We start from the raw sequence: 12123 nt of genomic DNA, 5'->3' as shown, positions 1-12123 counted from the left end.
TAAAGACACTTTTATGCAGGCCCTAAGACATGTTTACTGATATTAAGGCTCACCGTAAACGGACAGTTTAAGCGGGTGACAGTATACTTAAGGCTGCTGCAAACTATTTGTAATTATCCATGTACAGTGGCCCTGATATTCTCCATTACTTCCTTTATAACAGTTTAATATATTATTTTTACACCAGTGTTTTACAGTTAATGACAAAATACCGTGTAATAACCGTGGAATTTCTTTCAGTAATCGCGTGTTCGCATTAATTAAGTTTTTCTTCAATTTCTTTTTGTACTAATTAACGTATCATAAAATACTGACAGAGTAATTAAACAATGTTTTCACGTCATAGTTTCAAAAGCACGGATACATTTCAAACATTATTTTGCTTTACGACCTTCAAATGTGTAAAATATATCTAACATTCAAATTACTACATTACTAATATAAAATATCAGTAACTTAAAAATTATAAACACAAAATCGTACAACAGCAAAATGGAATTGGGGTTGTTCCTAAACAATTTTATTATCACGTTAAGTTAAAAATATGACATATTTAAAAATTGTGCGAACAATAAAATATTGAGATCACGTACAATATAAACATGGTAGCATAAAAAGAAACATAAAATCGTATTGCTCTTTATTACCTGTAAATGTTAAACGTGAAATACGTCACACGCCAATCTGTCGAGTAATAACACAAATAAACTTTTTAAATAATGAATTCGATGATTTTTAGTGTTAGTTCATATACTATGAATAGGTTTGATGCATTCCCAGAGGCTATAATACTAAAGGCCTGTACCACCACTGGCTGATAGAGGCTCAGATAGCTTAAAAATGACATCAATGTCAGATAAGGTAACAAAATCCGATATTTCCATCATATACTTTACACGTTGGATAGATAGCCCTAAACTATGTAAACTGAGTGCAAATTAATATTGCAATTTATTATATTTGTATTTATACCGTCTTGTAAATTCCTGTATAGTATGTGTATAATTGTATCAATATTTAAAAATCTGCGGTATTAAAAAATTGCACTTGGCAACATTCATCTGATGTATGTTTTTGCCTTTAACATTTTTAAAGGCGCTAATATTCGAATCATCACTCAGCATCTTATTTACACAGCAAAAATATTAATAGTTTAATTTAAAATTAGTTTAGTTAAATCACTCACGTAAATGTCAAGAACCGGTCTTGTTAAAAATCATAGATAATTAAATTAACCTCAAATTTTAAGGTAAGCAAATTAATAAGTGGCATTTGTTAAATACTTGTGTCATATTTTGTATACTTCCATTTAACTACAAGTAATTGTTACAAATTTATTTAACTCGCAACCCATATAAAAATGTGTACCTACAATTAAAATCTTGTTAACATTTCAATGTCACCTGTCGTTAACAGTGACCGTATGTCAAACATCTGAGCTCGATAGTGATTAATTTTTGCTTTTAAACTAGACAAAGTCAACACCGTAAGTAATTAAAATGAAGATAACATTACTTAACAACTGCATGCGTTATGCTTTTCTCACTTTTATTTTATAATAATACAATTTTAGAATGACTTGTTTGAGGTTATGATACAATTGTAACAAAAAATTGAAGCACGCCGTAACACAACAAAGCTTAACATTTTTAAAATGTTATATCAAAATGACAATCAATTTGCTTTTAATGTTCAAAACATGGATTATGAAAACCGCAAGCGCAATCGTATACAAATACAATGCAAGATTAAGAAGTAAACGTAAACAAAATATGCCACAGATAAAATACCACTTGCCATGTCGAATAATTACCAAGAAATCGATATGGCCGGCGACAAAATTACATTGAATAACATTGTTGTAGTGTTTTAAAATAATTGTGTTTATTTCTAATCCTACCTCTTCGTTTTCAATTTCACTAGTTTAGTAAAATAAAAAAATATGCAAGTGAATTCTACCAAATTCACATAATATTAATTTTCAGTACTTTTACATGTCACTTTAATGTATTTTTAATTTACTTTTAAATATACAAACTTAATTTTTCAGACTTATTTATAAAATTGGAAATACTTGTGGTAACACCATAACGGACACACTCTGTGGTCTATGGATAAAAGATGTGTACCGCGCGTGCTTAAATTAACTGTAACCCTTGAGATAACAAGTATCGCAAACAATAACCGATCAAGTTTTTAATTTTAAAGTTAAACTGCGTTGTTCCATGTCTTTAATATTGCGCTTTTCTAATAAAAAGTCTTCATAACCGTTTCACATTATTATTACAATGTCATTTAAGCTACAAATAAAACTTGATTCTATTATATTTTCTTTGATATATTACAAAATCGGCTTTGATGGAAAAGTCTGTACACAATAAGGATACAGTTTAATTAATACTCCCTTCTAACTGAAGTTCCGTACGGACACAAAGGCCTTTGAGAATAATTTCCGCCAAAACAAGAGAAAAATTGTTTAATTTTACGTAAAAGTTACTTTGAGCCAACAATACAAGCGGGCAAAAAATATTTCAGGGTACAAAATCTTTTCTAATTAATAATTCAGATCTTTTAAAAATGTACATTTTTGGATATTCTGTTGACTTGGGACAGATAATTAAATCGATTTTTAAGGATGGCACGTCTTACTTCATAATATCGGAATAATATTTGCTTAAAATATACTACTTTTTTTTAACAAATATTATACTATACTTATTACTTTAAAATCGTTACTCGGGTCTGAAAATACTTGCCAAAAATATTGATATTAAACCCAAATGTAATTCAAAGCCACTTTGAATTCATGATTTTTTTGCGTCGCGTTCAATGCCTGAATTCATCAAAACACCACAAACGAATTTAAACTTCATGAATTTTAAAGTTGCGCTTGGCGATGTTTAAGCACAGCGTTAAATTTAAATTCAAATTAATGTAATACTCGAAATTAATTTAAACGTTGTGAAAAAGGAATTTGTAATCTTTACGAGATCGTTTTTAACTGTATTAAAATTTTACTGAATTTTTTAACATTATTAAATAACTTACTTTTGCCGCAAGCTGTAAATGCCGACCAATTTTTATTGAATAACTTTATTCTTTTTAAATAATCGTTAAAACTACAATTCGAACAAACCTTTTTTAGACTTATCCAAACTAAAGCGAGTTTTAGATACTGCGTTATTTTCAAGTTATACCTTAGCAGTCATCTTCGTTTTTTATCTGTGGTTAATTCTTCGTATAAAATGAACAAAGCTTACTTTTTCGTAGTGTTCTAATTTTAAATTGCAGGTAAGCATGAAATATTTTTTTACAATGTAAAACACTTACGTTAAAAGCGTATGTCGCGACATCATTATGTTGGTACAAACTCCACGCGTTGCTCTCTACCCCGACCTCAACATTTGCTACTCTAAATAAAAGTAAACCGCATTTTTTACATAATGCAAAGAGCCGTTTAAAAGAGTTTATCTTTTCGCGTGCGGCTTTTAAATGGTTTTATTGTACGTGTTTTTAAAGTGAATAGTTTTTATTCAGAGTTTAACAGCACTTAAAAAAATAAATTGCAATCTTCTACTGTTATTTTCTTAAGGTGATAAATTTTATTAAATGAACTATTATATTTTAGGTGATGGCATTTCTCCTAACGTCTTCATCAAGATGTCTCCGTTCTTTATTTCGACGAAGGTATTCCAATCTAAGAAACTCAAACCTACCAATGCTCTTTTCGGAAGAAGTCCTACAAGCAAAGTCTGAAGGGAAGCCCGTCGTAGCACTGGAATCCACAATTATAACACACGGCATGCCTTACCCGCAAAATTTGGAAACAGCTCAAGAGGTGGAAAATATAATAAGGGGAATGGTAACAAATGTTCTAATAATTTTTAGTTAGTTAGCTTCTCTTTTAGTGTTGTGAGTTCTTAAAACTTTGTTAAATGGCGTGTAACTACATTTTAACAATCTTAAAATTTCAACAAACTCCAACTGGAAATTAAATCTAAGTTATATGCGTTCTTTTTCGTTTTTCATATGAATGTTGAGTTTTACATGCATATATTTTTCAACAGGGAGCAACGCCCGCAACAATAGCGATCCTTAAAGGTCAGCTAACGGTAGGCTTGACGCAGCAACAGCTGCAGTACCTAGCACAAACTAAGGGCGTAGTGAAAGCATCTCGAAGAGACCTCGCGCCTGTCATGGCTGGTAATCAGGATGGCGCTACTACTGTAGCAGGGACTATCATAGCTTCAGAGTTGGCAGATATCGATGTATTTGTTACTGGTGGCATAGGTAGGTGAATTTGGAGTCTCTTTTAGGACAAGTTTAATGCACTTTGTTTATCTACTAAGTATCATAATTTTTGACTTTTTTAGAAATAACATAGATCTATATTAATATTATAAAGAGGAAAGATTTGTATTTTTATGTATATGTATTGAAATAACTCAAAATCTTCTGGGCCGATATTAAAAATTCTTTCACCATTAAAATGGTAATTACCTGTGAGTAATATAGGCTATATTTTTTATTATTTTTCAATTTCACGCCGACGAAGTCGCACGCAACAGCTAGTATTTTTATAGAAGTATACTCATGTTTTATGTTATTCTCTGGCCCGCAACAAACGAATAAAATTGAAACGGCAATATTCTCTATGTATATTAAACGTTGTTCCCCAGACAGTTTCACTCGGCCTTTGTTGTACCGGCGACAGATACGATCTGCTACAGTAACACTGGCCACTGATGAAAATTCATATTGCCTTTGCAGTAAATTAATTAACTTTCACACTGTGACCAACAAAAACGAAATATAAATAAAACAATATAGTATTTGAACAACTGAATATTTTTTCAGTTGCATTACAATATCAGGAATATTAAACAATGGAAAAATACATGTAAAATACGTATTACTTTACTAAAACTTTTATAAAATCACTAGCTGGTCGCGTGCGGCTTCATCCGCATGAAATTATAAATTTATTGTTTGCACTTGTCAAATTCTCAATTGCAAATGTCAAAATGCCAATTACCTTACTATAGCAATCTTGTTTTCTTGATGTTGGCAGCAACGTATGGTCTCTTTCCGACATTAGGGTTTTTATCAAAAATATTTACCCTCTAAGTTTAATGGCGTGAAAATATATAGCCTAAAGCGTGACGTAAGTGTAGGGCTTTTTTAAAAAAAAACATTATTCAAAAATATGCTGTAATTGCTGAGATCTTAGGCAACAAAGCAGTGTGTGTTTACGCTTTATTATAATAGTATAGAGTATAGATTGTAGGCTATTTTTTTCTACATATAACAAATTTCACATAGACATTGAAAATGTTTTTCTTTACTGTTATTTTAAAAGGATTTTCGTTTTTTATCTGAATTCCAAGGACACAATACCACAACATTAATCGAATTAACAAGTTAAACTTTGAATAATTTTGAATAATTACAAAATGAGATTAAACAAGTTTAGGATGTTACAATCTAATTTCGGGTTAAATGATGAGGAAGGGAGTGTTTTGGTAAGAACCCTCATTTATCATGGATATAGCCAGGTGCGGGCCCGCGGCATGCCGCCGATCAAATTATTCATTACCCCTGTAACAAGTGTCTGTTATACGTTATATTTCATGTACCTAATAATTCACATTCATAGCTTAAAGGTCTCATCCATATCTTAACCTTTTAATATTCAATGAACTAACATTATTCAATACTAACGGTCAAGTATTGAAACGATCTTATAATTTAGTTCCATAGCTTCTCACTTTTCTTTTCTATTTTATATTTGTTTATAATAAAGCAATTCAAACAGGTGGAGTGCACAGGGAAGGTGAGCAAACAATGGACGTCTCGGCAGACTTAACCGAATTGGGTCGAAGCCGCACTTTAGTTGTTTGTAGCGGAGTTAAATCCATTCTTGACATCGGGAGGACACTGGAATACTTGGTAATACTAGACCTCTGTTAATAACAATCAATATTATATGCCAGATGTTACTTAATATCGTTATAGTACGATTAATGAGTCTTTGATATTCAACCGAACGTAGATTTTTAACCTAGAATTATTTGTAAATACCTCAATAAATAAGAAAATGAAATACCTTGAAATCTCCGTCTGTCACTTGTATGTTATTTCAAATGTTAGTTTATTTCTGGATGGAAATTTTAACCATTTTAAAGTTAAATTAAATACTGAATATGTGATATTAAATATTCGGAACAAACCATATTTATTGCGAAGCTTAAATTTTTTCACTCAAAGCCATTATTAAAAGTGTGCGCAGCTTCGTAAGCTCGGTATCAGAATCCGCAGAGCCATTTGGTTTAAAATATTGCGTCAGCTTTAATTCAAAGTTATATCAATATCATATTTAATGTTGGACTCCGCGTTCGAAAATTAAATTCTATCTTGTGACCTTGCCTACTATAATATAGGCTGTAAATGCTAAAATTGCTCTACAACAATAATTTTTTCTACTGCAAACTGCGTCTACGGTTTTATTCTAAGTGTCTATTGATGAGCTAAATGATTAATTTAGTAAAAAGTCCGTCCTTTTTTTCTTTCTTTCTTCTTTTTACTAATGCTAAAAATGCGAAAGTAAAGATGTACGGATGTTTGTTATACATAATCAATCTACAGAACGACTCCAAGGATCTTGCTGAACTTTGGCAAATATGAAGAAGATGGCCGGGAAAAAGAGTAACCTATTAAGTATTTTTTTTTAATTCCGCGCGGGCGTAGACACGGGCGATAGCTAGTAGGGCCATATATCTCATTAATTAGTTTTTACCTCAACACTCAGCCTCGTACCTTTCTATACTTCTATAGTAGTCTATACTAATGTTATAAAGAGAAAGGATTTGTAATTTTGTATTTAAGTATATATTAAAATAACTCAAAAACTACTTGACCGATTTCAATAATTATTTCACCATTAGAAAGCTACGTATTTTTTTCCCATGGACGAGAGAAACAGCTAGTTAGTTTGTTAATAACGCAACATATGTCTCTACTCTATCAGGAAACTCATGGCGTGACTGTATGTGCGTTTGGTCCTACCGATGACTTCCCCGCTTTCTATACACCACGGTCTGGTTACCGCGCGCCGCACCGCGCCGCAGACACGCCGCACGCTGCCCGCATCCTGCATGCTGCGAGACAACTGCGGCTACAATCAGGCATCGTCGTGGCTGTGCCAGTGCCCCAGGAACATGCTATGGATGGTATGAAAGTTTCAATACGAAGATATTCAAAAAACAAATAGAGATGACATAATTTACACTTCACTTGAGACATTTCAACGCTATCTATTGATAGATAAAATCGCATAAAAGTGTAAATAAATGTACTTAAATAATTTTTGTTTGTTTATATTTAACTAACTATATCGTTATATTTAATTAACATTAAAAAAACATAGGGCTTATTATAATTTTGTAAAATGTTTTGTCACATGTCAATACTAGGACACGAAGTATCGTACTAAACTTGACAACTGATATAGTACCTTTCAGAGAAAGTACCTGTGAAAAAAAATTGTTCACTATGCCTAGTCTATGTATTTCTTAAATGTCTTTGTCTTGCGTTTACAGAAAATGTTATAGAGGATGCGATACAATGTGCTTTGAAGGATGCAAAGAAGAAAGGAATTAAAGGGAAGGAAGTTACACCATACATACTCGCCGCTGTGTCTAAAGCTACCGGAGGTGCTTCTCTCAGCACTAGTATCCTTTTTAATGCTTTTGATATACACCGTAGACATACTAAGTATATATGTGTATGTGCTTCTCAATACTGCTACATCTCTGTTTAAATTATTTCATTAGTTCTGATCAGCAAAAGTTAGGATATTAAATAGAAATAAGTCAAATAAGACTTTCCGTTCCAACATCAAATTTAGTAGTTACTAACTAATGGTGAACACGTTCCAGTTCAGTATAAATTTCTGTTTCACAATAAAAGTTTTCGAATTTAAAAATTCCTCAACGCTAACAGACATCGCTCTAATAAAAAACAACGCAAAAGTGGGCGCCGACATTGCCGTCGAGTTTCAAAAACTGAAGAATGTGAACTACGCACGAAATTCCTTTAATACCGGATCCTCCGGGAATTTGGGAACCAGACAATTTCATACTGCATGTAATTTACGCCTTGGAAAGTTGGATCGTGGCGAGGAAATCGGCACGTTTATCAAAAAAGAGAATTTGGCAAATCCAGTACTTGTGATCGGGGGTGCTAACGTCGACAGAACTTACAGAGTTACTGAAGATCGAGTACAGGTAAGTGCTATTATGAAATAACATAGATAATACTAGTAAATATTATAAATGCGAAGGTTTAGATGGATGAATGGTTGGATGGATGTTTGTTAAAGATTGTAGCCTAAACTGCTGAAGGGATTTCGATTTAATTTGGTATAGATGTATAGGATAGTCTGGAATAAATACACTCGCTTTTGTTTTTTATTTAATTCCACGTAGACGGTGTTGCGGGCGAAAGCTAGTCTGCAATAAATAACGCGGCCTAATTTTAAAGACGTGTTTTTTTCAAATGTAATATTTGTTTCTTGGTGTTTTAGGAACACATGTCTCTTGCATTTTTATACTTAGTAACTTATATTTGTAATATTGTTTATAACAACTTATAATCGTTTAATTGCCTTAAACTTTTCCCACTTTAAAGGGCATTCGTTTTTACGATGTATTTCTGTAATTTAACAGCTGAAAAGTGGTTAATTAGTTTCGCTGTTATCAGATTTAGATAAATATCTTGCTACGCCAATTAATATTTGTTTAGTCATGGCGGCGGTGGGGTAAATGCGTGCGTGTTTTGTTTTGTAATCCGGCATAAGGACCTATTTGTTATCCTCTTGTTGTGATTAAGTTACAATGAAAACAACCGAACGAGAGTAGGGTTGTGAAAGGTCTCTAAAATATACATAGACTTAAGCAAATTATAGTTAGGTTAAACGGTTTTGATAATATTCTACACTCTTAAATTTAAATAACTAGCTTTTTTAACGTTGAAGTTAAAAAGAGGAAATGTTGACATACACTTTTGACTATTGTCAAATAAATTATGTCCCCATGGGCACGCATTGCATAATTTAGGAGATCGTCCCTTACAAAGATACATAGTCCCTCACATAAATAACTTCTTTTCCTTTATTTGGACATTCTGGTCTATGTACATCGTCAGGGTATTATTAAATAAAAATATTGAACATTTAACAAACTCTTTATTTGATGCATTTATGATAATAGCTCTCAGTCGCCTAGTGCGTACCTTCGGAAAGTTGTATCAACTCCTCTACAAATATTGAATACAATTATGAAACACTCATTACATATATTACATTGAACACATATAATAAACTTTACAGCAAGAAATGATTAAAAGCTCCATCTATTTATTGACATACAATATTCATTCTGTAAGATAATTTTAACACGATTACAAAAACTTCCTGTTATTTATCTTTACTTCTTAATATTTCTCAGATGTTTTTTGACTTATCTAATGATGATATGATTGAAAATGATGCACACAGACTTAGACACAATCATTTTCAGACTCAAACGTTTTGTGACATAACTAAATATTATAGAACTATTATTTTATTACTTTCCCTATTTGTAACCCTAACAGTATATTTGTAGCCACTAACAAAGAAAATAATCGTAATTCAACGCAAAGGGTTAGAAATCATCTCGTCTTCTAACTTTTGTAACCGGTCATAAAACAAATAAAGTTATAGCCTAATCAAGAATATACGCACCCTGGTCTGAGGGCTCTACAATAGCTTTCTTTATAACATCACTTTCTAAACTGCGCAAGTTAGTTCCAAATATTTCCGCAATATGGCGTAGAGCATTTATATTTCTGATTAGGCTATACTAAAACATGCCTTAAACTTTATGTAAAGTTGTTATTTTCATAATTGTTATAAATTAACGTAATTATTTTTCATAAGCCAAGGCACATGTAATAAATAGTTTCTTTGAAGAAATGCAGGAGTTAGATTGGATCCTAACTACAAATTATCCAACTTTCCGAACATAGGTACAAAAATTTTATAAGATTGGTACATTCATGTGACAACATTAAAAAAACTATCCTTCTGCGTAATTCCCGTATTCCTACTCTAAGCGAACGTTGTAATTACTTTATACTCATTATTATATTACTTAGAAAAAAGTACATTATTAATACAAATATGTAGATAGGTATATGTTCTGGGCTTGTATGTATTCAAATAAATTGATGACTGTGATACAACTGTTGTTGACGTGGTCGTTGTTTTTGCCGATTTATTTAAATTATTAATTTCTTTTCACAACTATACAAAATGTTTAGTTTCATAATATGAATGTGCCTTTTCGTTTTTAAATTCATAACTTTTAATTTGTTTTTTACTGATTTTACGTATCCGAAATGTTGCCAAAATCTTTTACAATCGTTATAATAATAAATATACATTTATAAGAGACAAATCTCGAAGACATTAAAAGGTTTCAAACCCTATTTGGACACAGCCATAAAAATTTAAACGTCCCGTTTACCATGACATAAATGTAGATATCACTTTGGAGCGTAACTGTTCTAATATTGATAAATGTATGAAATACTTTACCCAGCAGAGTAAAGAATTATTAAATGTAGTTTAATCGCTTTATACTGTATAAGCATATATTCGTAGGCACTACTTCGTTTAAGCTCATATCAGTACTATTTCGTCTGTCCATGCACATTTACTCGCACGCTACTCGTGTATGTACATATTTCTATTACATATTTACATCCAAATAAAACAGGGAACAGTGAAGATTGTAACTAATTGTATAGTAAATGTCATAATCTATACATTTATAAACATTTATATTATTCAAATCTTACACTACTAGCGTTTACCAATAATTCAAATTAAAATAAGCTAATTTTAACATAATCTTCACTGGTCCCTACACGATAATGATCAAATATTCTAACAAAGAACATTTACATGTATTTTATTGGAACATTCAAACATTACGACTATAGTCACAGTTGTCAGTCGCTAGGAAAGCAGAGGGAAAGTATAGAACTGTTGAAATCACTGGCGTAACGAATTTAAGTAAAGTGACCACTTCTGTATTGCCATTTTGGTCTTAATATAAAATATTCGTACTCGTATAATTTGTATCAAGTAAAATTACAATTATAGTACTATAGTGTTGATCAATTTGTATAGTATTGTTATTAGTATTATTCTTTAAGGGAATATAAAAGTACTTCTTGTTCATATCGTATTTGGTACAAAGCCAACTGTACGAACGCTTCGTAAAATTCCGTAGCAATACTGCGGCCTTCTTTTAATACTTTACGATCTTTTGCAATATAATTCGGTCATATTGGTCGAGTTGCAATCCAAAAACAATTTTTAAGTTTTTAGTTCTATGAAACTGAACAACTTCACATTTAAATGTTACCGGAATCGATTTGGGTAAATGCAATCTGTACCTAGGGGACACCCATGCTATATCGAAAATTATTCTACCTTTATAAATAACAATGACTTACAGAAAACATTGCAAAAATTATCCTACTTGCTAAACTATAATGTGACTGCACTTAACTAATAATAAGTTCTATTTCGTAATAACTTTATTTCCCACAGCAAACCTGTGCTGCAAATAAAATACAAATATCTGGTTTAAGCCACAGAAAATGTTCAATGAAACATTTCATAAAATCTATTATAACATAAAAGTTATGCGTTTAGATATAACACGTTACTAAAATGTATACCTGCCAAGCATAGGAACTAAACACAAGCTTTGCTCGTGGGATCATATTCACTTCAACTAAGTTACATCTTTACACTTGTTGGTTTATTCCACTTCATAAAATGTACTGCTATTGTAATACTATCTATCATTGACTACGTTTAGTACGTCACACAAAGTTTATGTTACCACTAAACAACACACCCAACTAGTAGGCCCACACATGAGTCATTAAGTGTCCTAAAGTTCGAATTCGGAGCGCGTGTGTCGGCGATGGTCGAGGCGCACGCGGGCCCCGGCGCGCCGCGTGCAGGCCGGCCCCAGTGGGAGCTCGGTCTCGAAGCCCGCGGCG

At 32.0% G+C, this 12123-nt stretch overlaps 1 protein-coding gene across 1 annotated transcript in view; it reads left to right on the top strand.

Moving 5' to 3' along the window:
- Window positions 1-1381: 1381 nt before the first annotated feature.
- The window catches only part of LOC106107941 (pseudouridine-metabolizing bifunctional protein C1861.05), a 72902-nt gene continuing 62160 nt past the window's right edge, over window positions 1382-12123 (top strand). Inside the window, exons 1-7 of the mRNA XM_013288973.1 lie at window positions 1382-1486; window positions 3629-3862; window positions 4068-4290; window positions 5816-5949; window positions 7028-7229; window positions 7599-7730; window positions 8002-8285. Of these exons, the coding sequence (XP_013144427.1) occupies window positions 3632-3862; window positions 4068-4290; window positions 5816-5949; window positions 7028-7229; window positions 7599-7730; window positions 8002-8285 (1206 nt within the window). The 5' untranslated portion in view covers window positions 1382-1486; window positions 3629-3631. The remainder of the gene's footprint in view (window positions 1487-3628; window positions 3863-4067; window positions 4291-5815; window positions 5950-7027; window positions 7230-7598; window positions 7731-8001; window positions 8286-12123) is intronic.

Source organism: Papilio polytes, unplaced genomic scaffold (assembly GCF_000836215.1).
Source record: "Papilio polytes unplaced genomic scaffold, Ppol_1.0 DF821845.1, whole genome shotgun sequence".
Classification (NCBI taxonomy): domain Eukaryota; kingdom Metazoa; phylum Arthropoda; class Insecta; order Lepidoptera; family Papilionidae; genus Papilio; species Papilio polytes.
This window is presented reverse-complemented; position numbering and strand designations above follow the sequence as displayed.